Below are 25688 nucleotides of genomic sequence, written 5' to 3'. Positions count from 1 at the left end.
GATAAAAATCTTTGTTTTTAGATGTTCATTAAAAGAAAGTTGTGAAAAACATTACTGCAAATTGGAAATCACATTATGGGCCATCATTGGTGGAAAGAAGTTGTAAAATTATTCTGGAAAGTAACATGGAGTGTTAATCTATTTGAGTTTTTCAAGGAAGTATTTAAATAATCTGAGTCATTAAATCTTTATCTTGGGCTTCACTTTTAACATGGATTCTGGAGTCTTGAAAATAAACAATTTGAATTTTAAAAAAATTATAATTACTTGAAACAAGTTAGGATCTTGGAACTGATTTTTCATAACTGCATAAGTTCAATGCCAATATTTGAAATACAAAAACTAAATTCATCAAGCTCAACATAATTGTCATGATTTAAGTGGACAAAAGTGAGTTGTTGGTCTAGTAACTAGCAACTGGTAATGATAAGCAAATAACACTCAGAATTTTAAAATATTTTATTGTGCATAAGAAAAATATGTCAGATTAGGACATTTTTTTTTCTTTTTTTTTTTTTTTAAATTTTTTTCAATGTTTATTTATTTTTGGGACAGAGAGAGACAGAGCATGAATGGGGGAGGGGCAGAGAGAGAGGGAGACACAGAATTGGAAACAGGCTCCAGGCTCTGAGCCATCAGCCCAGAGCCTGACGCGGGACTCGAACTCACGGACCGCGAGATCGTGACCTGGCTGAAGTCGGACGCTTAACCGACTGCGCCACCCAGGCGCCCTGAGGACATTTTTTTTTCTGCTACAAAGTAGCAGGAAGTATAATTTTCATGCATTTAAATAGAATCCTGTGAGCTTAATTATCATGAGGTAAATATAAAGAATGATGTGTGTGTATTGGAAACAGATAGTTTTGAAATTCCTTGATTTCTAGTTCTGTGTAGATTGGTGTTAGGGCACTTTAACACTTAAATTACTCTTTAAAACCCTCCTTTAAAAAGATCTGGGAACCCAGTTAATTTGGCTTGTACTACAAAATCATTGACTTACAGTTAAAAATTATTTGCCACTGTCTACTGAGCTTGGGAAGCTGTAAAGGAAACACATTTTAGAAGAGTTTTAATTTAAGAATACCATTAACATTTCTTGTTGGAATTTTCAGATAGGTATGTTCCTAATTTACTAAAGTCACTAAGAACTCAGAAAATAGTTTATATTTGTTGCGGAGAAGATCATACGGCTGCACTAACCAAGGTATTGTATTCCCATAAAACTTCTTTATTATTATTCATGGTAGTTATTTTATAATTAGTGAATGTTTTCATGATATTTACTTTAGAACTTGAGTATTAATTAATGTCTAAAAAATAATCTTGAAAAAAGCACTAAATTATTGTCAAAAATTTACCTTAATTTTCAACTTTGTTTCAGGTTATGTAATGTGAATTATGATCTGTTAAATGTGATAATACATTTTGTTGAATTTCTCAAGTTCATGTGTAATACTACTTTAGGAATATTTTGAATGAAAAAGTTCCCTTTTAGTTTGTCATACTTGCCATGCTATGTGTATCAATCCCGTTTATATTGTGTAACTGCCTCATTTTAATTTAACTCTCATTGGGCTTATAAATACCATATAACAAGTAATAGAGGAGAATGAATCTATTATCCATAGGCCAGGAATTATGCAGTTATAATGAGCTTTCATCACAGTCTCATTAATGGTTTTAACTCTGTCTTTTCTTGGGTATGTGCCATTACATTATCATTACTGTGTAGTTCTCTAGTGATTGGAAGGAAAATGAAAATAAAAACCTTAGATTAACCTTTACCAGGAATATTATTGGCACATTTTTTTTTGGCTGAATTAGAAATGAATGTGTTTGCTTTATCTTCAATTTGCATAGTACATAAATTTGCAAGAAAAAGTTAACTTCTAATCAGACTTCTACACACACAAAATTCTACACACCCACATTGGGATTTTTTTTTTTTTTTGATAAGAATTTTTCTTAGTTCTCAAGTATAGTATGTTCAGTACTTTTAAAAATATGACTAATTATAAAAGTTGATTTTTAAAATTTTTATATTACTGTACTTGCCTTTTAGTAAGGAATTTTACTTATCTGCCAATCTTATTGTATTTTATTGATTTTTATCAAGTTACAGATGTAATCACTAAAGTCTTATTAAATCATATTGGCATGTTCTAAATTCTAGTTGTTCTCTTCTGTCGTAGGTATTTAGAAGAAATAAGTCTATGTTTTTAGTTTTTTTTGTTTTTTTGTTTTTTTTAAATAAGTCTATGTTGAAATACTAGTGTAAAAAAATATTTTGTGTATTATTCCTTGGTGTTAACTTTGTGGTGGGAAGGCTCACAACGTTAATGTTTTATCAAATTCAGCCCTTCAAATAACCACTTATCTTATTTTCTTAGGATATGTAACTGTTTATAGCTATTGAGTTTTTTTTAAATCCCAGTCTTCTGTGTTCCTCTCAAGAGAGTAGCTGGTGATACTTGTTCACTGGAATTTTGGGGGAATATTATTTTTAACAAAATCAGATAGTTTTAAATATCCCAATAGGAAAATATTTTATTTCCCTTGATTTAAGTTAGAATATAGTTCCATAGCCATGTATCTTTTGTTTTTCTGGAAGAATTTCTTGCAAATAAATTAGGATTGCTAATTTAGGACAAAGCAGTTTTCTTGTGCAAAACCTGTATTAGGAAAACAACATCAGGAAAAATTTAAACAGACTTTTAAAAACAGAATAAATAATGTAAAGAAAGGTATGTTAATGGGTATGAACACACTATCATAAAGATGTCAGCTTTTTTTTAGGTTAATTTACCAATTCGTTATGCAAATCAGGGGTGCCTGGGTGGTTCAGCTGGTTAAGCATCTGATTTTGGCTCAGGTCATGATCTCACAGTTCATGAGTTCCAGCCCCACATTGGGCTTTGCACTGACAGTGCAGAGCCTACTTGGGATTCTCTCCTTCTCTCCCCACCCCTCCCCCACTCGCACTTTCTCTCTCAAAATAAGCTCAAATCAATAAGCTTAAAAAACAAATTCATTATGCACATCACATATACATACATCTTTTGACTTAGCAATCCTACTTTTAAGAATCTGTCCTAAAGATAGGAAATTATATATGCACAAGGTCATTAATTGTGGCTTTATTTTAATAGCAAAAGAACGAAAGAATGCAGATGTCTATCAGTAGCAGCCTAGTTGAATAAACTGTGGTAACCACACAAGACTTGTAAAATAGGTGTTTAACATTTAAACATGTAAACATGACTTGTAAAATAGAATAAGGAAGATCTCTGTATTATGCTGTGGATTATCTTCAGCATGTATTGTTAAGTAAAAAGAGGAAGGTACAGAATAATTGCCTTTTGTATAAACAGGGATAAAAGATGAACATATTATATGTTATTTATATTTTTAAAAATGTAATAGCTAAATCAAATGTACCTTGCCTTATCATTTTGACTTTACAACTTAGAAACTGTTACATATAATTAAAAAGCAAACATATGTTTTTAAGCAATTGCTAACAATTGAAAATAAAAAAATAGTGGCACTACTACAAAAGGAGAATTCTTTTAAGTCCTTTTACAGTGTAGTGTTTTGTTGTATATCACTAGTGGGAAATAGCCTGAATATAAACCGAATTGCCACAAAAATTTTAAACTGCATTCTGTAGTCTTCTGTTAGTAGTAAAATTGATAGTATTATTTTCAATATATTACAGGATAAGAAAAAGCAAATAAGTACTTTACTGTTACTGGAAACTATGGTTTTCAGCTTAAGACAAAAGAAACATAAAACAATAATTAAATTAAAATCTCCTGATTTTTACTTTTATTTATGTTAAAAAGTTGTTTTTTTTTTTTTTTTTTTTTTTTTTTTTTTTTTAACAGTTTATTTTGAGAGAGAGAGAGCATGAGCTGGGGAGGGGCAAAGAGAGACAGAGAGCGAGAGAGAATCCCAAGCAGGTTCTTTAGGGTCAGTGCAGAGACTGATGTAGGGCTCAAACTCACAAAACCTTGGATCATGACCTGAGCCAAAATCTAGAGTTGGATGCTTAACCAACTGAGCCACCCAGGCACCCATTGTGATCTTTACTTTTAATCAGAAGTGTTAGTAGGAAGTCTTACTCTTTTTCTAATAAAAAAATTTTTTTTTCTTCCATGACCACTGAATGGTCCTAGAAGTAATTAGCCATGTACAATGTGGAAGCAGTGAGCATCACTTGATTTAGTAGACTCAATATAAAAAATAACCAGAGCTTCTTAGAGAAGAGTCTGATTTCATATCTGGGGCAAAACAGAACAAAACAAAAAAGTGTGAGAATAGCTTTGGGTATTATGTGTTACAAAAAAGGAGACTACTAAGGTCATGTCTGTGGGACAACATCAAGGAGTTTTTCACAAAAAGAAGTAACAATGGCAATACATGGAAATATACCAAATATGTAAAAATTCATGACTTCATTATAATACTCTTCTTCAAATCAATATAAAGCAAACTTCATTGCTTATCTTTGAAAGTTACTAGGACAACTCATTTTTCTAAAAATTCATAAATAAGAAGGAAACATTTTTCTTGCTTCCTATTTGCAGATTGTATTTCAGAATAACTTAATAGTTGGTGAATTAAGTTCTCTATAGAAGAATTCCAACTAATCTAAGAGAAATAATAAGATTAGAAAATTTCCATTTTATACTCCCTAATAATGAATTGAGGAAAAGATCAAAACATTAAACTTCAATGTGGATGGATTAGGCTGTGAAACTTGTTAACTTGCTTATTTTTAACATTATCAACCAGACGTGTGCTTTGTCGTGATGAAATAAAATAATCAGGAAAATTTAAACATGGCATCAGTATCAGATAATAATTAAAATTGAAGAGGTCAATTCTTGAAGAGGATATAACAACTGTGCCTATGTATGCACCCAATACAAAAGCACCTAAATAATATTATGCAAATATTAACGGAGCTAGAGGCAGAAATAAACAGTAGTAACAGTAGGGGACTCTAACACTCTACTTTCAACGATAGGTAGGTCATCCATACAGAAAATCAATAAGGAAATATTGGACTTGTATTACACTTATACCAAATGCACTAACATACAGAGCACCCCATCCAACAGCAGCAGAATACACATTCTTCTGAAGTGCACAATAGAATATTCTGCAGGAGAGATCGTATGTTAGATCACAAAACAAGTCTTAACAAATTTAAAAAGAATTGAAACGATATCGAGTATCTTTTTCAGCCACAATGGTATGAAATGGTATGAGTCAATAATGGGAGGAGAGCTAGAACATTTGCAGGTATGTGGAAATTAGCACACTCCTGAACAGTCACTAGGTCGAAAAATAAATAAAAGGGAAGTAAAATATCTTGAGACAAGTGAAAATGGAAACAACATACCAAAACTTATGGGATGCAGCAAAAACAGCTCTGAGGGAGATAGATAAAAATAAGGTATGTCACCATAAATCCAGTAAAGTGTTTATAACATAAACAGCTACATTAAGAAAAAGATCTCAAAACAGCATTTATACTTCAAGGAACTGGTGGAGGTGGGGGGAGGGCAGGGAAACCAAAGTTAGCAGAAGGAAGAAAATAACAGGTCAGAGCAGAAATAAAGACTAAAAAAACCAGTAAAGATAACCCAAACTAAGAACTCTTTTCCTGAAAAGTTAAAAAAGTAATCGATAGATGTTTAGATAGATTAAACACTGTCAGAAATGAAGAGACATTACAACCCATACTTCACAAATAAAAGGACTATAAGAAACTATGAACAATTATATGCCAACAAATTAGATAACATAAATGAAATGGATAAATTCCTGGAAACATTCAAACTACCAAGAGTGAATCATGAAGAAATAGAAAAATCTAAACAGACTTTTAACAGGTAAGGGGAGTGAATCATTAATCAGAAATCTCCTAACAAAGAAAAACCCAGGATTAGATGACTTCACTGGTGAATTTTACCATTTAATAATTAATTACTGCCAGTCCATCTCAAACTCTTTGAAAAAAAAAGACATTTTTAAATGCATTTTATGAGGCCACCATTATGTTAATACCAAAGCCACACAAAGACAACATAAGACAATAAAATTACAGGCTACTTATCCCTAACAGACATAGGTGTAAAACTCAACAAAATATGAGCAAACCAAATTTAACAGCACATGAAAATGATCATATACCATGATCAAGTGGGATTTATCCCTGGGATGCAAAAATGTTTCAACATCTGCAAATCAGTCAACACCACATTAATAGAATGAAGATTAAAAGTCATATAAACATCCTGATGTAGGAAAATCATTTGGCAAAATTCAACATCTTTTCATGATAAAAATTCTCAGTATAGAAGGAATATACCTCAACATAATAAAGACCATAAATAACAAGCCCACAGCAAACATATTTAGTGGTGAAAAGGTGAAAGTTTTTCCTGTAAGATCAAGAATAAGATAGAAGATGCCTACCTTTGTCACTTCTATTCTACTACTGAATCTTAGCCAAAGCAGTTTTAGTAAAGAAAGAAATGAGGTGTTCAAACTAGAGAGGAAAAAGTAAAATTGTCTCTGTTTGCACATGACATGTATATAGAGAACCCTAAAGACTCTACCAAAAGTCTATTTGAAAAAATAATTTTTTTTTTAAGGTTTATTTATTTTTGAGACAGAGAGAGACAGAGCATGAACGGGGGAGGGGCAGAGAGAGAGGGAGACACAGAATCCGAAGCAGGCTCCAGGCTCTGAGCCATCAGCCCAGAGCCTGACGCGGGGCTCGAACTCACGGACCGCGAGATCGTGACCCGGGCTGAAGTCGGACGCTTAACCGACTGAGCCACCCAGCCGCCCCCCAAAAGTCTATTTGAACTAATACATGAATTCAGTAACGTTGCAGGAAACAAAGTCAACATACAAAAATCAATTGCATCTCTATACGCTAAGAACAAACTCTGAAAGAAAAATTAAGAAAGCATTCCCATGTACAATATCATTAAAAACAATAAAATACTTTGGAATATGGGGTGCCTGGGTGGTAAGTCAGTTAAAGCATCCAACTTCAACTCAGGTCATGGTCTCACAGTTTGTGAGTTCAAGCCCTGTGCTGAGCTTTGTGCTGACAGCTCGGAACCTGGAACCTGCTTTGGATTCTGTGTCTTCCTCTCCCTTTGCTCCTCCCCCACTTGTGCTCTGTCTCTCTGTCTCTCTCTCTCAAAAATAAACATTAAAAAAAAAAAAAGGGGGGGGGGAATAAATTTAACCAAAGAGTGAAAGACCTGTATACTGAAAACTATATATGACATCAGTGAAAGAAATTGAAGACATAAATAGATACCACATGTTCTTAGATTAGAAGAATTAATATTGTTAAAATGTCCAAACTACTGAAAGTGACCTACAGATTCAGAGTAACCCCTATCAAAAGTCCAATGGCATTTTTCATAGAAATAGAGCAGGCAATCTTGAAATTCATACGGGACTGAAAAAGACCAGGAATAGCCAAAGCAATCTGGAGAAAGAACAGCAAAGCTCGAGCATTGTCCTTCCTGATTTCAACTGTAGTGATCAAAACAGTATACAACTTTATAAAAACAGACACATAGACCAATCAAACAGATAGCCCAGAAATAAAACCACATATATATAGTTAACTAATCATTGACAAGGGACCAACAACACACAGTGGGACAGGTTGGCTTCTTCAGTAAATGGTGCTGGAAAATTATCCATATGTAAAAAAATGAAACTGGACGTCTGTTTTTACCACTCATAAAACAACTCAAAGTGGATTAAAGATCTAATAAGACCTTAAACTAAAACTTGTAAAAGAAAACATGGGATGAAAAACCCTTTGACATTGGTCAAAACACAAGCAACAATAGCAAAAATAAATAGGTGGGACTACAAACTAAAAAAGTTTCGGCTCCATAGAGGACACCACTGAAGTGAAAAGGCAGTCTATGAAATGAGAGAAAATATTAGCAGACCATTTATCTGACAAGGGGGTAATATTCAAAATTAAAAGGAACTCCTATAACTCAATGGCTAAAAAACAGTCTATTTTAAAAACAAACAAAGGAGCTGAATAGATACTTTTCCAAAAAATATATACAAAGGATATCTGGATGGTTCAGTAGGTTTACCTGCCAGCTCTTGATTTCGGCTCAGGTTAAAAATCTCACAGTTTGTGGGATTGGGTCCCTTGTCTGGTTCTGTGCTGACAGTGTGGAGCCTGCATGGGATTCTCTCTCTTTCCCTCTTTCATTGCCCTTCCCCTGCTCGTGCACACGCTCTTTCCTTTGTCTCAAAATAAATAAACTTAAAAAAAAAATACACACACACACACACACACACAAATAGCCAAACAGGTACAAGAAAAGGTGCTTAATGTTAACATCACAATCATCAGAGAAATGCAAATCAAAACCACAATGAGATAACACCTCACACCTGTTAGGGTTACTCTTATCAAAAACCAAAGGACAAGTATTGGTGAGGATGTTAAGAAAGGGGAACCCTTGTTTCCACTGCTGGTGGGAATGTAAACTGTTGCAAATGGAAAACAGTATGGAGGTTCCTCAAAAAATTACAAATAGTGGGGCACCTGGGTGGCTCAGTCGGTTGGGTGTCTGACCCTTGATCTCCACTTGGGTGTTGATCTCAGGGTCATGAGTTCAACCTCCACATTGGACTCTGCTGGGCATGAAGCCTACTTTAAAAAAAGAAAAAAAAAAAAAAACAGGAAAGAAAAAAAATTACAAATAGAACTATATGCCCCAGCAAATTCTACTTCTGGGTGCATATCTGAAGGAAATAAAAACAGGTTCTTGAAGAGATAACTGCACTCCCATGTTTATTGTAGCAGTTTTTCACAATAGCCAAGAAACAGCCTAAGTGTCCATTACCAGGTAGATGGATAAAGAAAATGTGATTTATACAAATATGTGTACACACACATACACACTGGAATAATATTCAGCCACAAAAAAAGAGGGAAATCATTTCCAACAACATAGATGAATCTGGAGGGCATTATGCTAAGTGAAATAAGCCAAAGATAAATATTATGTATCATTTATATGGAAAATCTTTAAAAAGAAAAGGTCAAATCTGTAGAAATGGAGAGTAGAATGTTTGCCAGGGGCTGGTGGGGTGTAAAGAAATGGGAAATTGGTCAAGGATATAAACTTTCTGTTATAAGATGAGTAAGTTTTAAAGATCTGATGTATAGCATTGTGACTGTAGTTAACAATACTGTATTCTGTACCTGAAATTTCCAGGAGAGTAGATCTGAAGCATTCTTATCAAAAAAAAAAAAAAAAAAGTATGTGAGGTGTTGATGTGTTAATTAACTTCTTTGTGGTAGTCATTTCACAATGTATGTATATGTCAAATCCCATTGTACACTTTATATACAATTTTATTTGGCAATTCAGTTATACCTAAATAAAACTGGGGAAAATGATACCAGTTACAAAAAACCATAAGAAGTAAAAACACTTTTGCTGTTTCTATCAAGAAATTAATACTAATTTTGTAAATGCGATAATAGTATTACTGTATTGTATGTTTTTATATGTTAGAGGTTTGTGCCATTGAAGATAGATACATATTTATAGGTGAGATGATTTGATGACCACAGTTTGCTTTAAAGTACTCCAATACTTTTTAGGGTGCCTGAGTGGCTCAGTAGGTTATTTCAACAAATACTTTGGAAAAGTTTTTGGAGATTTGTGACAATTTGAAAAAACTCCCAGGTAAACTGTGTAGCCTTTCTTTTATGCCAAAAAAAAAAAAAAAAAAAAAAAAAAGGTGGTTATTGTTTATGTTATCAGTAAGGCTTTCAGTCAGAAATAGGCTATTAGTTTTTAGGTAATCAAAAGTTGTATGCGGATTTTTGACTGCAGAAGGTGTTGACATCCCTAACCCCTGCACTGTTTAGGGGTCAACTGTATATTGTAGCAACTATGTGTTAAAAATAGGTATATTTGTGCATTCTGGTTTACTTACACTCTTTCAGCTTTTATGTTAAAAGCATAACCAGTTTGAAAACTGAAGATGATACCATTTTTTGGTTTCGTGATATTTTATAGTTATGTACTTGGGATTCAGTAAATATAATGATAGTGAAAGGCAATGCAAAAAATGGTTAGTATCTCTTTAATGGTGGCTCCAGCTAAATATAATGAGAACACAATTAAGTACTTCTAAAATATGTGAAAATAACCTCAACCTGGAACTTAGTTTTAAAACATTTTACCTTGAAAGGTCAGCTATCATCTGTTAAATTGTGGAGACAATAGAAGAGAAAAATTGACTCCGTATATTAAAGATTAACTTATTTTCTTAAATTATTTTCTTTCATCAGGCTTTCTAATGATAAAGAGTTTTGTCTTTTTTTTTTTTTTTTTTTCTTTTTAAGGAAGGTGGAGTGTTTACTTTTGGAGCTGGAGGGTATGGTCAGTTGGGTCATAACTCTACCAGTCATGAAATAAATCCAAGGAAAGTTTTTGAACTTATGGGAAGCATTGTCACTCAGATTGCTTGTGGAAGGTAAGTTATTGTATACGAGTATTTTAGTCTCTATAATTCAGTTACTTAAAATTTTTTCTAACAGTCCAGAGGTCTTTTATTTATTTATTTTTTTAATGTTTATTTATTTATTTTGGGGGAGAAAGGGGAGAGGGAAGGGGAACGTGTGTGGGGGAAGGGCAGAGAGAGGGAGAGAGAATCCCAAGCAGGATCTGTGCTGTCAATGCATGATCTCCTGACCTGGGACAAGTCAAGAGTGACACTTAACCAATTGAGCCACCCAGGCACCCCTAGAGGTCTTTTGTTTTTTTTACACCTTCTTGGCCATGAATTTTTAGGGAGTGAGTTCTAGTAGCTGAAGCTTCTTTCCGTTGGTTTTCACAAACTGTATTTCTCTGGTTGGAGCATGCTGGCACTTCAGTTGAACTCAAGTACTTTTTTCTTTGGCTTCCTTTTTTAATGATCATTTCCCTTCACATGTTTGAGGAAGCTCTATCTTGGCTGTCAGAGTACTTAATGTTTTCAGTATGCACAATAATTTTCTAGGCAAGAAGAATCTTGTCTTTGTTTATTTACAACAATGCCACCAGCATGCTGGGTATCATCCTAGACTTCCAGTTTTGCCTTGGTAACATTTGTCCGGCATTCCTTTTTGAATAGTGCCCATCCCCTCTATGTCTATGGTATAACCTTTCTTGTGGATTTGCGTGTATGTGGTCAAAGTACCAATTCCATGTTTGCTAAAAGGCCTAGAGAACATATAGGGGTGTCTCTCCTTTTTCCCTTTGTGTTGGTCATTTTGCAAGTTACTAGAAGACGGCAGTTCCTAGCTGAAAGTAGGTATTTTTTTTAATGAGTTGTTTAGCATTCTAGGAATCTAAGATAAACACATTCTTCCTTAAATGCCTGATTTGCTGGTGAGGAGTAATAGTAACAGGAGAAACATCATTTATACTTACTATTTTACTTTTCTCTATTCGAAAAAGATTTATCTGGGGCAAGATATTAATAATATATATGTGACATTGTATTTATTGTATGTAGCATCACACTTGAGGGTGAAGTATAGGTCATCTTTTTTTTCTTTTTCTTTTCCACCTTTTTAAATTTAAACAGTGAGGAAATTGAGCAGTTAATTAACACCTGAGAGTAGTTATTGCTGAAAGTTGAATTGGAATACTGATTTCCTGATTCCCAATTCTTGGGAGTAAGTACAAGAGTCACAGCTTTGAAATTGAGCTTCACCTTTGGTGGATTAAATTAGGTAGACTCCCAAAAAGCAAAATATACTTTGTTTGACTAACTCAACTTGATTTTTGCCTCATAGTATATATCCATATAAAATATAGTTCAGTCTTGCCAGCTGTTAACTTCAAATACATGAAATCACACTGTAGGTAGTCTTTGGTAGCTTTTTTTTTTTTTTTTAACAGGCATTTATTTGTGTGCTTCCAGTTTTTGGCAATTACAAATAACGTTGCTTTGAACATTTGTTATATGATATACATAAACCTTTATATTTCTAAGTATATACCTAAAATGGGATTGCTGGGTCATAGAAGATATTTAACTTGAATTTTGCAGGTTAATGTCACCCTGTTTACCAGAATTTACATTCCACATTTATGTGTCCTTGTCCCCATTTGGCATTGTCAGACTTTGAAATTTTTGCTAATCTCTTGGATATATAGTGTTACTTAATCATGATTTTAGGGGTGCCTGGGTGGCATAGTCAGTTAAGCATCTGACTTGATTTCGGCTCAGGTCATGATCTCATGGTTCATGGGTATGCATTGGGCTGTGCGCAGACAGAGTAGAGTCAGCTCGAGATTCTCTTTCTCTCTTGGCCCCTGCTTGCATGCTTTCTCTCTCTCACACAAAATAAATAAATAAACCTTTTAAAACATCATTTGCACTTCCATGATTTGATATGGATTGGATTGAATCTGTAGATCACTTTGGGAAGAATTGATATTTTAACATTAAGTTTTCCAATCCATGAACATGAAATGTCTTTCCATTTATGTCTTTAATTTCTTTCAGTAAGTTTTGTAGTTTTCATCCTATATCTTTTACCTTTTTGTTCAATTTCTAAATATCTTATTCTTTTTGATACTATTGTAAATGGCATTGTTTTTTAAATTTCTTTTTCGATTGTTCATTATTAATGTATAGAAATACAATTGATTTTTGCATTTTGGTTTTGTATCCTGCTGTTTTGGTGATTTTTGTTTCTTTTTTTTGTTTTGTTTTTCAGTTCTGATAGATTTTTGGTGGAATCTCTAAGGTTTTCAACATATAAGATCATATCATCTGTACACAGAGATAATTTTACTACTTTCTCAATTTAGATGGCTTTTATTTCTTTTTCTTGCTAAAACTTCCAGTACTATGTTGTTGAATAGTATTCAAAGTAGACATCCTTGCCTTGTTCCTGATCTTAGAGGAAACTTTCAGTCTGTCACCATTGAGTATGATGTTTATTGTGGATTTTTCATAGATGGCTTTTATTATGTTGAGGTAATGTTCTTCTATTCTTAGTTTTTGAGTATTTCAAAAAAGGGTGTTGAATTTTGTTGATTTTTTTTCTGTATCAGTTGAAATGATAATAATGGGTTTTTTTCTTCATTGCCTTAATATTATAAATTACTTTGATCAGTTTGCATATGTTGAACCATCCCTGCATTCCAGGAATGAATCCCATGTGCCTTTGCTGTACAGTTTTTTAATATACTACTGGATTCTGTTTGCTAATATTGTATTGAGAATTTTTGCATCACTGTCCATAAGGGATAATGGTCTGTAGTTTTCTTGTAGAGCCCTTGTCTGGCTTTGATATCAGGGCAGTGTTGGCCTCATGGAATGAGTTAGAAAGTTACACATGGAATGAGTTAGAAAGTTCAAGTTTTTTGGAAAACTCTGAATACGATTGGATTTAGTTCTTTTAATGTTTGGTGGAAGTCACCAATGAAACTATTTAATGTAGGGCTTTTCTTTGCTGGGAGATTTTTTTTTATCAATTTAGTCGTTTTACTGTTCATAGATCTTTTCTGTTTTCCTATTTTTCGTGATGTAGTACTAGTAAATTTTGTATTTCTAAGATTTTGTGTATTTTATCTAAATCATCTAATTTTTGGCAAATTATTGCTTATATACTCTTCTTATGATCCTTTTTATTTTGGCAGCATTAATAGTAGGGCCCCTACTTTTACTTCTGATTTTAGTAATTTCTTTCTTTTCTTTTTTCTTAGTCAAGTTAAAGTTCTGTCAGTTTTGTTGATCTTTGTAAAACCAGCTTTCAGTTCCACTGACTTTTGCTATTTTTGTATTCTCTATTTCATTTATCTCAGCTCTAATTTTCCTTCTGCTAGCTTTGTGTTTAAAGTTGTAAAGTTGGGTTGTTCACATGAGACCTTTCTTGTTTTTAAATGTAAATTTCCCCCTTATCACTACTTTCCCTTCATCTCTTGTTTTGATGTATTGTGTTTTCATTTTCATTTATCTCTTACGTCTTTCTGATTTGTGTGTGATTTCTTTGATTCATAGGTCATTTAAAAGTGTGTTGTTGAATTTCCACAAATTTGTGAATTTTGTAATTTCCTAATGTTACTGATTTCTAATGTTATCCCATTGTGTTCAGAGAAGATACTTTATATGGTGTCTGTCTTTTAAAATCTATTGAGACTTACTTTCTGGCCTACCATATGGTCTAATGTAGATAGTATCCCATGTCATTTGAGAAGAATGTGTATATTATTGTTGTTGAATAGTGTGTCCTATTAGATCTAGTTGACTTATTGTGTTGTTCAAATTCTCTTTTTCCTTACTTCTATGTGTTTATTCTGTTTTTGAGAGTAAGGTTATTAGTCTCTAACCATTATTGCAGAATAATTTCTCCCTTTAGTTCTTTCAGTTTTTGTTTTATATATTTTGATGGTCTTTTATTAGATGTGTAAATGATTTTAATTGTTACTTTTGCTGTATTGAACCTTTTGTTGAAATATAATGTCCTTTGTCCCTTGTAACCTTTTTTGATTTAAAGTGTGTTTTGTCTGCTAATTGTATGGCCATTTTGCTCTCTTTTGGTTATTGGCATGGAATATCTTTTTTCATCTTTTCACTTTTTGGTCTTTTTTTTTTTTTTTTTTTCTTTCTTAATACCATTCTGCCAGTCTCTGTGTTTTGAGTGCACAACTTAACCCATTTACATTTAAAGGTAATTATGAGATGTAGGGACTTCTGTCATTTTGTTATTTTCTTTCTGTATGTCTTAAACTTTTTTGTTCTTCATTTCCTGGATTTACTGTCTCTTTTTGTTGTTTGTTGTTGTTGTTGTTGTTGTTGTTGTTTCAGTGAAATGTTTTAATTCTCTTCTCATGTCCTTTTCTGTATATTCTATAGCTACTTTCTTTGAGGTTACCAAGGTGATTACATTTAAGATCCTGAAGTTATAACACTAATTCACATTGATACTGGGTTAACTTCAACAACATACAAAAACTCTGTTCCTGTATGGCTCTACTGCCACTCCCTTTCAGTTATTGTTTTCACAACATAACTTATTTATACTGTGTGTCACAGTCATACCATCTGTGAATCAGTTTAGTTTTATTTCTTCATTTCTAATACTTATGCTTAACATATCTCTTGTCCTAGTGTCCTGTCTGGGACACCAGGTTGATGTTCACTAGAAGTGCTAAAGATCAAGGCATGTTGTCCTATGTTCTGTCTGTGAGCAAACCTTCAGTATTTCACAATTAAGTATCATGTTTGCCATAAGTTTACTGTAGATAACCTATATCACATTAAGGAATTTTTCTTTTTTTGTAGTTTAGAAGGATTATTTATTTATTTTTAATGAGTGGCTGTTAAGTATTTGATGTTGGTCTTTCTGGATCTATTGAAAGGATTTATGATTTTTCTCCTTTAATCTGTTAATTTGGTGAACTATATGAATGGATTTTAGTAAATAAAAACAGCTTTACTTTTCTGTAGTAGCTCCAGTTTAATCATCTATGTTACCATTTTGTATAGTGCTGCATTTGGTTTGCTAATATTTTAAAAATATTACTTGTATGTATGTTTATCCCTGAGCTTGGTTTATAATTTTCTGTTACTTTTTGTTTTGTGGGGTTTTTTGGTTTTTGTTTTTTGTTTTTTGTTTTTTTTTTTTTTTAAATTTTTTTTTTTTCAACGTTTATTTATTTTTTGGGGACAGAGAGAGACAGAGCATGAACGGGGGAGGGGCAGAGAGAGAGGGAGACACAGAATCGGAAACAGGCTCCAGGCTCTGAGCCATCAGCCCAGAGCCTGACGCGGGGCTCGAACTCACGGACCGCGAGATCGTGACCTGGCTGAAGTCGGACGCCTAACCAGGCGCCCCATTGTTTTTTTTTTTTAATTTAACATAGAGTGCAGTATTGGTTTCAGGAGTAGAATTTAGTGATTCATCACTTAAATACAATAACCAGTGCTCATCACAAGTGCCCTCCTTAATACCCATCACCCATCTAGCCCATCTCTCACCCACTTCCCTCTATCAACCCTCAATTTGTTCTCTATTGTTAAGAGTCTCTTGTGGTTTATTTCCCTCTCTCCTTTTCCCTCCCTCTTTTCATATGTTTATCTGTTTCTTAAATGCCACATATGAATGAAATTATATGGTATTTGTCTTTCTCTGACTTATTTTGCTTGGCATAATACATTCTAGCTCCATTGATGTCATTGCAAATGGCAAGATTTCGTTCTTTTTGATGGCTGAGTAATACTCCATTGTGTATATGTACTACTTTTTTATCCATTCATCAGTTGGTGGACATTTGGGCTCTCTCCACAGTTTGGCTATTGCTGATAATGCTGCTGTAAATATCAGGGTGTATGTACCCCTTTGAATTTGTGTTTTTGTACCTTGGGGTAAATACTGAATAGTATAATTGCTAGATCTTAGGGTAGTTCTATTTTCAATGTTTTGAGGAACCTCCATACTGTTCTCCAGAGTGGCTGCACCAGTTCTCATTCCCACCAACAGTGCAAAAGGAACGTTTCTCTTTTCTCTGCATCCTCGCCAACACCTGTTGTTTCTCGTGTTGTTAATTTTAGCCATTCTGACAGGTGCAATGTGGTATCTCATTGTGGTTTTACTTTGTTATTTTCCTGATGATGAATGGTGTTGAGCATCTTTTCATGTGTGTTAGTCAACTGGATGTCTTCTTTGGGAAAGTATCTATTCATGTCTTCTGCCCGTTTCTTAACTGGGCTATTTGGTTTTTGGCTGTTTAGTTTGATAAGTTCTTTATAGATTTTGAATACTAACCCTTTATCCAATATGTCATTTGTAAATATCTTCCCCCATTCCATAGGCTGCCTTTTAGTTTTGTTGATTGTTTGCTGTGCAGAAGCTTTTTATCTTGATGAAGTCCCAGTAGTTCACATTTGCTGTTATTTTTGCCAGGTTTTATTATTAAGGTTATGCTAGTCTAATAATATATATTGGGGATTATACCCTTGTTTTCTCTTTATTTGAAAGAGAACCACTTTAGAAGTTAGTAGACCTTGTCATTTAAAGCCATCTGGGCTTGGTATTTTCTTTTTTGGGATTTTAAAAACATTCTTCAGTTTCTTTATAAGGTAGCTTTAAAATTTTTTCTTGTCAGTTATTTGTAATTTAGATTTTTCTATGAATTTTTCCATTTTTGTTTAAATTGTAAACATGTGAATGTAAAATTTCAGTATCTATATTAGCCTATTGCTATACAAACAACATGCCAGTGACCTATAAAAATAAATGTTTATTTCTTACTCTATGGATCATCTGAGATGGTTCTTTCTCAGGCTATGGGTCACCCGGAGTGGCTCTTATTTTTGCTGCAAGTTGGGACAGTTGTTTCAAGATGTATGACCATTAGGGAGACTTCGCTCAGTCTGCAGCTGAGCAGGGATGGCTTTGTTATGGGTCTCATTTCAGGCCAGAGAACAGTGGCTACCTCTGGGTATTTTATTTTCTTTGGGAGTAGCACCTGTACATGTACTTCTCAAGCTTCTGCTTCAGAAATCCTGTTGACCAAAAACAAATTACATGATCAAGAGTAAGGTTAAGGTAGGGGGAATGCATGGTGCTTATCTACCATCAGGCTGTAACAAGACTGTGCATGTTTAATACTACAGGATAGTAAAGAGGTGGAATTATATTTTCAGTAGACTACAGTATTATCTTAAAAAATTTTTTTTATGTTTGTATGATCTATAGTGATCTCTTGTTTTTTTCCTGTTTTGATGTTGGTAAATTTTCCTTTCTTTCCTGATCTTTTTTTTTAAACCTCCATTTCTAGAGGTTTATCAATTTATTAATCTTTTCACAGAACCCACTTTTTTTTACGATCCATATTTTGTGTATATTTTTCATTTCATACATTTCAGTCTTTAGTTCATTCAGTGGTGGGATGCAGTGTTCTGTATATGCCCATTATATAGTTTTTATTTTTAGTTTTTTAAATGTATATTTTTGAGAGAGAGTGAGCGAGCAGGGGAGGGGCAGATAGAGAGGGAGAGAAAGAGAATCCCAAGTGGGCTCTGCTCTGTCAGTACAGAGCCTGACGCCAGGCTTGAACTCATGAACTGAGAGATCATGACCTGAGCTGAAATCAAGAGTCAGATGCTTAACCGACTGAGCCACTCAGGTGTCTCAATTATGTAAAGTTTTTCTGACAATGTTAAGATCTTCTGTGTGGCATTTTTGTTTGTTGGCTTGTTTTGCTTGACCATTTTTTAATTAGCTAGTGAAGAAGAAATATTACAGTCTTCTACACTGTTTGACTGGTATTAATTTTTTCTTGTAAGTTTGACAGTTTTTGCTTTTGAGTCCATCTTAAGTGCATAAAATTCCAATTTTATCTCTTCTTGGTGAATTGAAATTTTTATCATTGTGATTGTGACCTCTAGACCACTTTTTAATGATACATTTTAAAATTTATTTTGAGAGAGAGTGCACATAGATAGAAGTGGGGGAGGGGCAGTTCGAGAAGGAGAGAGAATCCAAAGTAAGCTCTATGCTTAGCTCTGAGCCCATCGTGGGGCCTGATCATGACTTGAGCAGATATCAAGAGTAGGTTGCTTAACAGACTGAGCCACCCAGGCACCCCTGGGTCTCTTTTTATCTGATGTTAATAGGGCTACTCCTACTTATATATTTTCTCCTATATTGTATGTTATATTCATTCTTTACATATTTTTCATTTATACATAATCTTTTACCTTGTCTTTCTGCGGGTTTTGGATGACTATCCTGTAAACAGCATTAAGTTAGATCTTTAAAAATTTAGTATGGTAGTTTTGCCATTGGCGACAACATGAATGGATCTAGAGGGTATAATGCTAAGTAAAATAAGTCAGAGAAAAACAAATATTATATGATTGCACTCATATGTTAAGAAACAAAAGGGGTGCCTGGGTGGCTCAGTTGGTTAAGTGTCCCAACTCCTGATTTTGGCTCAGGTCATGATCTCACTGTTCATGGGATTGAGGCCTGCATTGGGCTCTGTGCTGATGGCACAGAGCCTGCCTGGGATTTTCTCATTCAGTATAACACTGAATGTTAATTATATTCAAATTAAATAAAAGAATCCACTCTGGCAATCTTTGTCTTTAAATTGACCATTTTGTCAGTTTTGTAATTACGAATACATTTGTATTTAATCCTGCCATAATATTTTATATTGTCTTTGTCATCTATTGTATAATGTGTTGTATTGTATTTATTTTTGTTTTGTTTTATTATTAGAGCAAGTGCTCATGATTAGGGGAGAGGGGCAGAGGGAGAGAGAGAGAGAGAGAGAGAGAGAATCCTAAACAGGCTTCACACTCCATGTGGAGCTCAGTGCTGGGCTCAATCCCACCACCCTGGGATCATAACCTTAGCTGAAATCAGGAGTTGGACACTCAACCAATTGAGCCACTCATGTGCCCTACTATCTATCTTTAAATATTTTATTTTTTTCTTCTCTAATTTTCTTTTCTTTGGATTGATAGTTTTTTAAGTGTGTGTAATTCCCTTTTCTTATTTGGAAACTATTCCTTCTTTTTTAGTTGTTACTTTAAACATAAATGGAAACAACATTTATCTTTAATTTATATTAATAAATAACTTTTTCTTTTTGTGGCATTATGAGGACCTCTCATTTACCTTTCCCAACTTTTCATTCTCTATATTTTAAACTTCACAAAAACATTGTTTCATATAGTCAGTGTACATTTAGAAATGCCTATATATTTACTACCTTTTTTTCTGCTCTTCATATTTTCCAGTTCCTTTGGTCTGAACATCCTCTGGAATTTTCTTTGAATAGATCTGCACACTCTTTTATCTATCTAAAAATGTTTTATTTCACTTTAATTCTTTTTATTTTTTTATTTTTAATGTTTGTTTATTTTTGAGAGAGAGAGAGAGAGACAGTGTGAGTGGGAGAGGGGCAGAGAGAGAGGGAGACACAGAATCTGAAGCAGGCTCCAGTCTCCAAGCTGTTAGCACAGAGCCTAATGCAGGGCTTGAACTCACAAACTGTGAGATCATGACCTGAGCCGAAGTCAGACACTCAACCGACTGAGCCACCCAGGCCTCCCATATTTCACTTTAATTCTTTAATGATGTTGGCGATGATGGAATTCTAGCTTGGTAATTACCTTCAGTGCTTTGAAGATAACATTCTATTGTCTTTTGGCTTTGCTTATTGAGAAGCCAGCTATTAGTATGTTGCTCCTTTGAAGGTATTATGTTTCCTTTTTTTTTTTTAATTTTAAATGTTTATTTATTTTTGAGAGATGGAGAGACAGCATGAGTAGGGGAGGGGCAGAGAAAGAGGAAGACACAGAATCCAAAGTAGGCTCCAGTCTCTGAGCTGTCAGCACAGAGCCCGATGCGGGGCTCGAACTCATGAACTGTGAGATCGTGACCTGAGCCGAAGTCGGACGCTTAACCGACTGAGCTGTCCAGGAGCCCCTGTTGTGTTTCTTTTTAAATCTTTTTCCAGTTTTGCTTTCATTTTTCAGGGTCTGATTTCCTCATTTTCCTATGGGGCTTCTTGAGTCTGGAATAATACCTTTGATCAGTTATGGGGGATACAAAGCTATTATCTGTTTAGACATAGCTTCTCCTTTCTTCATGGAACTCTGATTGGATGTATATTGAATCTTCATACTCTGCCTTGTAGCTTTATTCTTTATTTTCCACATTTTTGACCCTCTCTGCTGCTTTCCTGATTGTTTTTATTATTTATATTTCAGGCCATTATTCTTATGTTGTATCTATTTTTCATTAAATCTGTCGTTCAAGATCTTGATTTCAGTTATTTTGGATTTTTTAGTTCTAGTATTTCTTACAGGTTCTTTTTAAAATCTGAATTTTTTTTTCTTTAGTGTTTCCAGTTGTCCATTTTCAAGTTTGGCTTTTATTTCTTGGACACTAAAAAATTATTAAACATGGTTGTTCTAGATTCTTGTGTTTGATAATTCCAATGTCTGAAATCTTTAGGATCTATTTCTGTTTCTTTTTTCTGTTAAATTTTGTTCATGGTGCCCTGTTTCTTTGTATGCCCAGTTTTGTGTGCTTGGTTATGTATTTGAAAAATTATGGGAATGATTTGATAAAGCCTTCCTTTCCTTTTCCAATGTATGAATTAGACTTTATCATAAAAAGTAAATCAAAACTCAACATATATATGAGCCAGGAGTGCTTATTATCAAACCTTATTTGTACTGCTGAAGTTATACATGAATATATGTTGCCTGAAGTTTAGAGAGTTCATCTATTCTTGTTTATTTTCATTCATAATCCATTAAAAGACTATAAAACAATATTTTAAAATAATGTTATCTAATTTTGTAATTGTTCACAGGTAAGATTATTTAATAGTTACTTTTAGTTTTGTGAACTCAATTCTTTCTAGAAATTTAATATGTTTATTGTGTTGGGGAAGAATTTTCAGTTATGTATTGATTGAGATACAAAGACTTACCTATGTGGGGAATGTAGGTAGGCATATGGTATCCTGACCAGTTTGACTTCCAGGTAGTTGGTACAATAAGATGTATTAATTTCCTTATCGAATAATTGTCAAAAGCCTCCTGAAGGAAGCAGATGAGAAACATAAGAAATGTGAATCCATCAAGGAGATGATCCAAAAACAAAAGGTTCAAATTCCAGTGGTATAATATTATAATGTTTTTGAGCTATTATATCCAATCTAGAATTTAGGATTATTATGTTTATTTAGTAACTCTCAATTCTGACTTCATGCTGTTATCTTTTGGAGAGTTTTTAGAAATGTATATTGTTGGGGCACCTGGATGGCTCAGTTGGGTAAGCATCTGACTTCAGCTCAGGTTACTATCTCATGGTTCTTGAGTTCAAGCCCCACTTCTCTCTCTCTCTCCTAACCACCCCCCTCTCCGCCCCTCATGGGATATTTTCTCTCTCTCTCTCTGCCCCTTGCTCACTTGCCCCCCCCCCCCCAAAGAAATGTATATTGTTGCCTAGCGTAATCCCTAGGTGATTCCATTATGCAGCTAGGTTTAAGAACCACTACTTTAGTAGACCATTTTGAGGAGGACTTTAATGAACCAGGATTGCAGTAATTTTTAAGCTGTATGTTCCTTTGAGATGTCACAGTCCTAAAAGAGGCAGACTGGGCAATGTGAAACCCTTTGACTGGAGCAGTTAATTATTTTATATGCTAGGATTCCATTTAACATTTCATTTGTTAAAAGAGTACCCTTTATTAAAAAATTTTGATTGCCCTTGCCTCAAAGGTAAAATGGTTGTTAGATTCTACTTAGTTTTTCAGTAATATGATAGACTAGATAACTTGAAAGCCCTTTCGAATCAAAAAAACCTTTTAAATAACATAGATTAGTTTGCCAGGAACTAAAGGGAATGCCACAGGGCAAAAACAAATCTAGAAACCATAGCTGTTTGTTTGAACTGACTTTGGAGGTGCCCTGAAAGAATTTGCAAATGTAGGTAATGTATTAGCTTACATTGCTAAAAAAAACACCCCAAAACTCAGTGGCTTAAAACAGTTTTTTATTTTGCTAATAGTTCTTTGATTCAGTAATTTGATTTAGGCTCAGCTGGCCAGTTCTCATCTTAGCTGGACTCAGTTCATCAGCTGGTTATCTGGCTAGGGTTTGGGTAGTTGGCATGGCCTTAGCTGGGACAGCTTGTTTCTGTCCCAGGTTGTGTGTCATTCTTCAAACACTTATTTTGGGTTAGTCTCCTGATAGTAGAACAGGGTTCCTAAAGAGAGAGGGAGAAAGAATTCAAAGCCACTTGTAAGGCATAATATCAGATTTAAGACATGGAGAAATAGATTCCCCATCTTCGTGGGAATAGCCACAGAAGTCATATTATAAGCATAATGGGTATAGGGAGAGGAATACTTTTGGCTTTTTTGATAAACAGTATACCATAGAGGGCAAAGGAGTTTGGGACAGGAGATGAGGCCTAAGAGCTGATAGAAGCATTAGTGAGGCCTTAGTGAGGCCTGAGAAACCATGTCCTCCCAATAAAACCACATCGTGGAAAGAATTCACAATGAAATATTCCCTTGCTTATAAGGAGACTTTTCTGTCCTTGGTCTTGTTTCTGATTTGAATCTCCTCTGAGAATTTGTAATCACAGGGTTGCCATAAGGTGGGTTTGGGGCTTGTCAAAGTAGTCCTGGGTTGGTGTGTATGTATTAAGTTTCACAACGTATAACAGTTTTTAAATGAAATAACAGGCTGGCAGATTTGGGAGGGGGAAGGAACTTCAGAAATGAGATAAGACGTAGTCATTGAAACTTAAAATTCAGTGAGTAATTTTAAGTTTGGACACACTGCTAAAGAGAAAAGTAGTGATTTGAAAAACAGATCCAGAGAAATTACTCACAAGGGGCATGGATATAAAAGATTAAGAGACTGGTAGGATATATTGGGAAGGTGCAACATTTATGTAACACTGTCAAGGAGAAAATAATTGAATAAATGTGAGACAAACAATATTTATAGAAAAGATACTTAAGAATTTGCCAGACATGATGGAAGCCATAAAACAAGTTGAGGAACACAAGGCCTGAGCTGGATTATCCTCTTTAACCCATTCCTGAATACACAGTGGTGAAACATCAGGTTCACTGAGTAGTGGGTTTTCTTCAGCATCAGATCTTCAGTTTCCAAGGTTTGCTTCCCCTCTGCCACTTCCAAAGGAGTCTGGGTGCATATGTATGTAAGGTCACTTTCTTTAGAAGAGAAAGGAAGCTTTGTTTTATTATTTTATTACACACACACACACACACACACACACACACAGACACACACACACCAATCAGAAGATTGGTAGTGGATTACTTGCCTGTTTCTTATTGTAAAATTTTTGATCGGTGCCCTGGTAGTGGACCCTCATAGAAAAGCTTCAGGCTAGAATGTTACAGGGAAGGGAAGGGGAGAACTTAACTTGGACATCCTAGTTAGATGCTACCTCTTGTGCTGAATCTTTTATAAGGGATTCTAGTATAGATCTGGGCCTTTTTAAATTTGGACATTTGTGGAAATTTTCTGGGTCATGTTAATACAGCCTACATGTGTGGTACAGAATTCATTGAATATACAGTAAGACTTTTAATATTATGTACAGACAATTTAAGAAGTATAATAGTTTTGTTAATGTATTTTTAAAAAGAAAAATCATCAGTTAATATTTGTTAAGCTTTTCTAAATGTAAATTGTTTGGAAGGTAACATTAAGTCTGAGATTTTCTATCATTTTACTCTAGGCAGCACACTTCTGCTTTTGTTCCTTCATCAGGACGAATCTATTCTTTTGGACTTGGTGGTAACGGGCAGCTGGGAACTGGTTCAACAAGCAACAGGAAAAGTCCTTTCACTGTGAAAGGAAATTGGTTCCCTTATAATGGGCAGTGTCCACCAGATATTGGTAAGTTCTGTTATTTTAAAGCTTTGCTATACACATTAAAGTTATTTGTTAAAATGCTCCTCTTAAATGATGAAGTTTTCTACATTTGAATGAAAGAATTGTAAGATACATTGTTTAATGAAAATAGCAAGATATAGAACAGTGTACATATTTGCTTAGTTTGTTTATACTTGCTTATGTATGCATAAGGAAACTCATGGTAAATAAAGTAGTAAAAGTGGTTTCAGAGGGCTAGGCATGTGGGAATTGGGTGGTGGCTAGATGCCGGTGGGAAGGGGTGTTTTTTTTATTTTTAATTGTGGCAAAATAGACATTATTCAAAATTTATGAATTTAGCCATTTAAGATGTACAGTTCAGTAGTGTTCAGTACATTGACATTGTTGCGCAACAGGTCTCCAGAACTCTTTTCATCTTGCAAAATTAGAACTCTGTATTCATTAAACAGCAAGTCTGCATTTACTCCCCCCGATAGCTGGCAGACACTGTTCTGCATTTTGTCTCTGTGTATTTGACTTGACTCTGGGTACATCATGTAAGTGGAATCACACTATTTGTCTTTTTGTGACTGGCTATTTCATAAACTTAGCATAATGTCATTAAAGTTTATCCATGTTGTAGCATGTGTCAGAATTTCCTTCCTTTTTAAGGCTGAATAACATTTTATTGTACATATATACCACATTTTGTTTATCTGTTCATCTGTTGATAGACACTTGGATTATTTCTGCCTTTTGTTACTATTGTGAATCATGCCACTGTAAACATGGGTGTACAAATATCTCTTGAAGATTCTGCTTTCAATTTATTTTGGACTTTAAAATATATAATATTTCCTGTTTTTTTGAAATTTGGATCATATGAATATATTACCTATTCAAAGTATTAAAATTTTTAAATTTGCAGGGTGCCTGGGTGTCTCAGTCAGTTAAATGTCTGACTTCAGCTCAAGTCATGATCTTGCGGTCTGTGAGTTCAATCCCTGTGTTGGGTTCTGTTGCTGACAGCTCAGAGCCTGGAGCCTGCATCACATTCTGTGCCTCCCTCTCCCTCTGCCCCTTGCCCACTCACACTCTTGTCTCTCAAAAATGAATAAATGTTAAAAAATATATATATAAGATTTTTAAATTTGCTTCTGTATCCCTATGGCTTTAACCAAGTCTGTGAGTTATTTTTATTT

General features: G+C 34.2%; 1 protein-coding gene across 10 annotated transcripts in view; it reads left to right on the top strand.

Annotated features, from left to right (window-relative positions):
• HERC4 (HECT and RLD domain containing E3 ubiquitin protein ligase 4) overlaps positions 1-25688 on the top strand; it is a 153268-nt gene that overhangs the window by 39904 nt on the left and 87676 nt on the right. For all 10 annotated transcript variants that reach the window (XM_045437581.1, XM_045437578.1, XM_045437577.1 and 7 more), the window contains 3 exons: positions 1113-1204; positions 10439-10569; positions 24350-24510. In XM_045437581.1, the coding sequence (XP_045293537.1) occupies positions 1113-1204; positions 10439-10569; positions 24350-24510 (384 nt within the window). The remainder of the gene's footprint in view (positions 1-1112; positions 1205-10438; positions 10570-24349; positions 24511-25688) is intronic.

The sequence above is a fragment of the Leopardus geoffroyi genome, chromosome D2, assembly GCF_018350155.1.
Source record: "Leopardus geoffroyi isolate Oge1 chromosome D2, O.geoffroyi_Oge1_pat1.0, whole genome shotgun sequence".
Lineage (NCBI taxonomy): Eukaryota > Metazoa > Chordata > Mammalia > Carnivora > Felidae > Leopardus > Leopardus geoffroyi.
The sequence above is the reverse complement of the archived record's forward strand: the minus strand, read 5'-3'. Positions and strand labels throughout refer to the sequence as shown.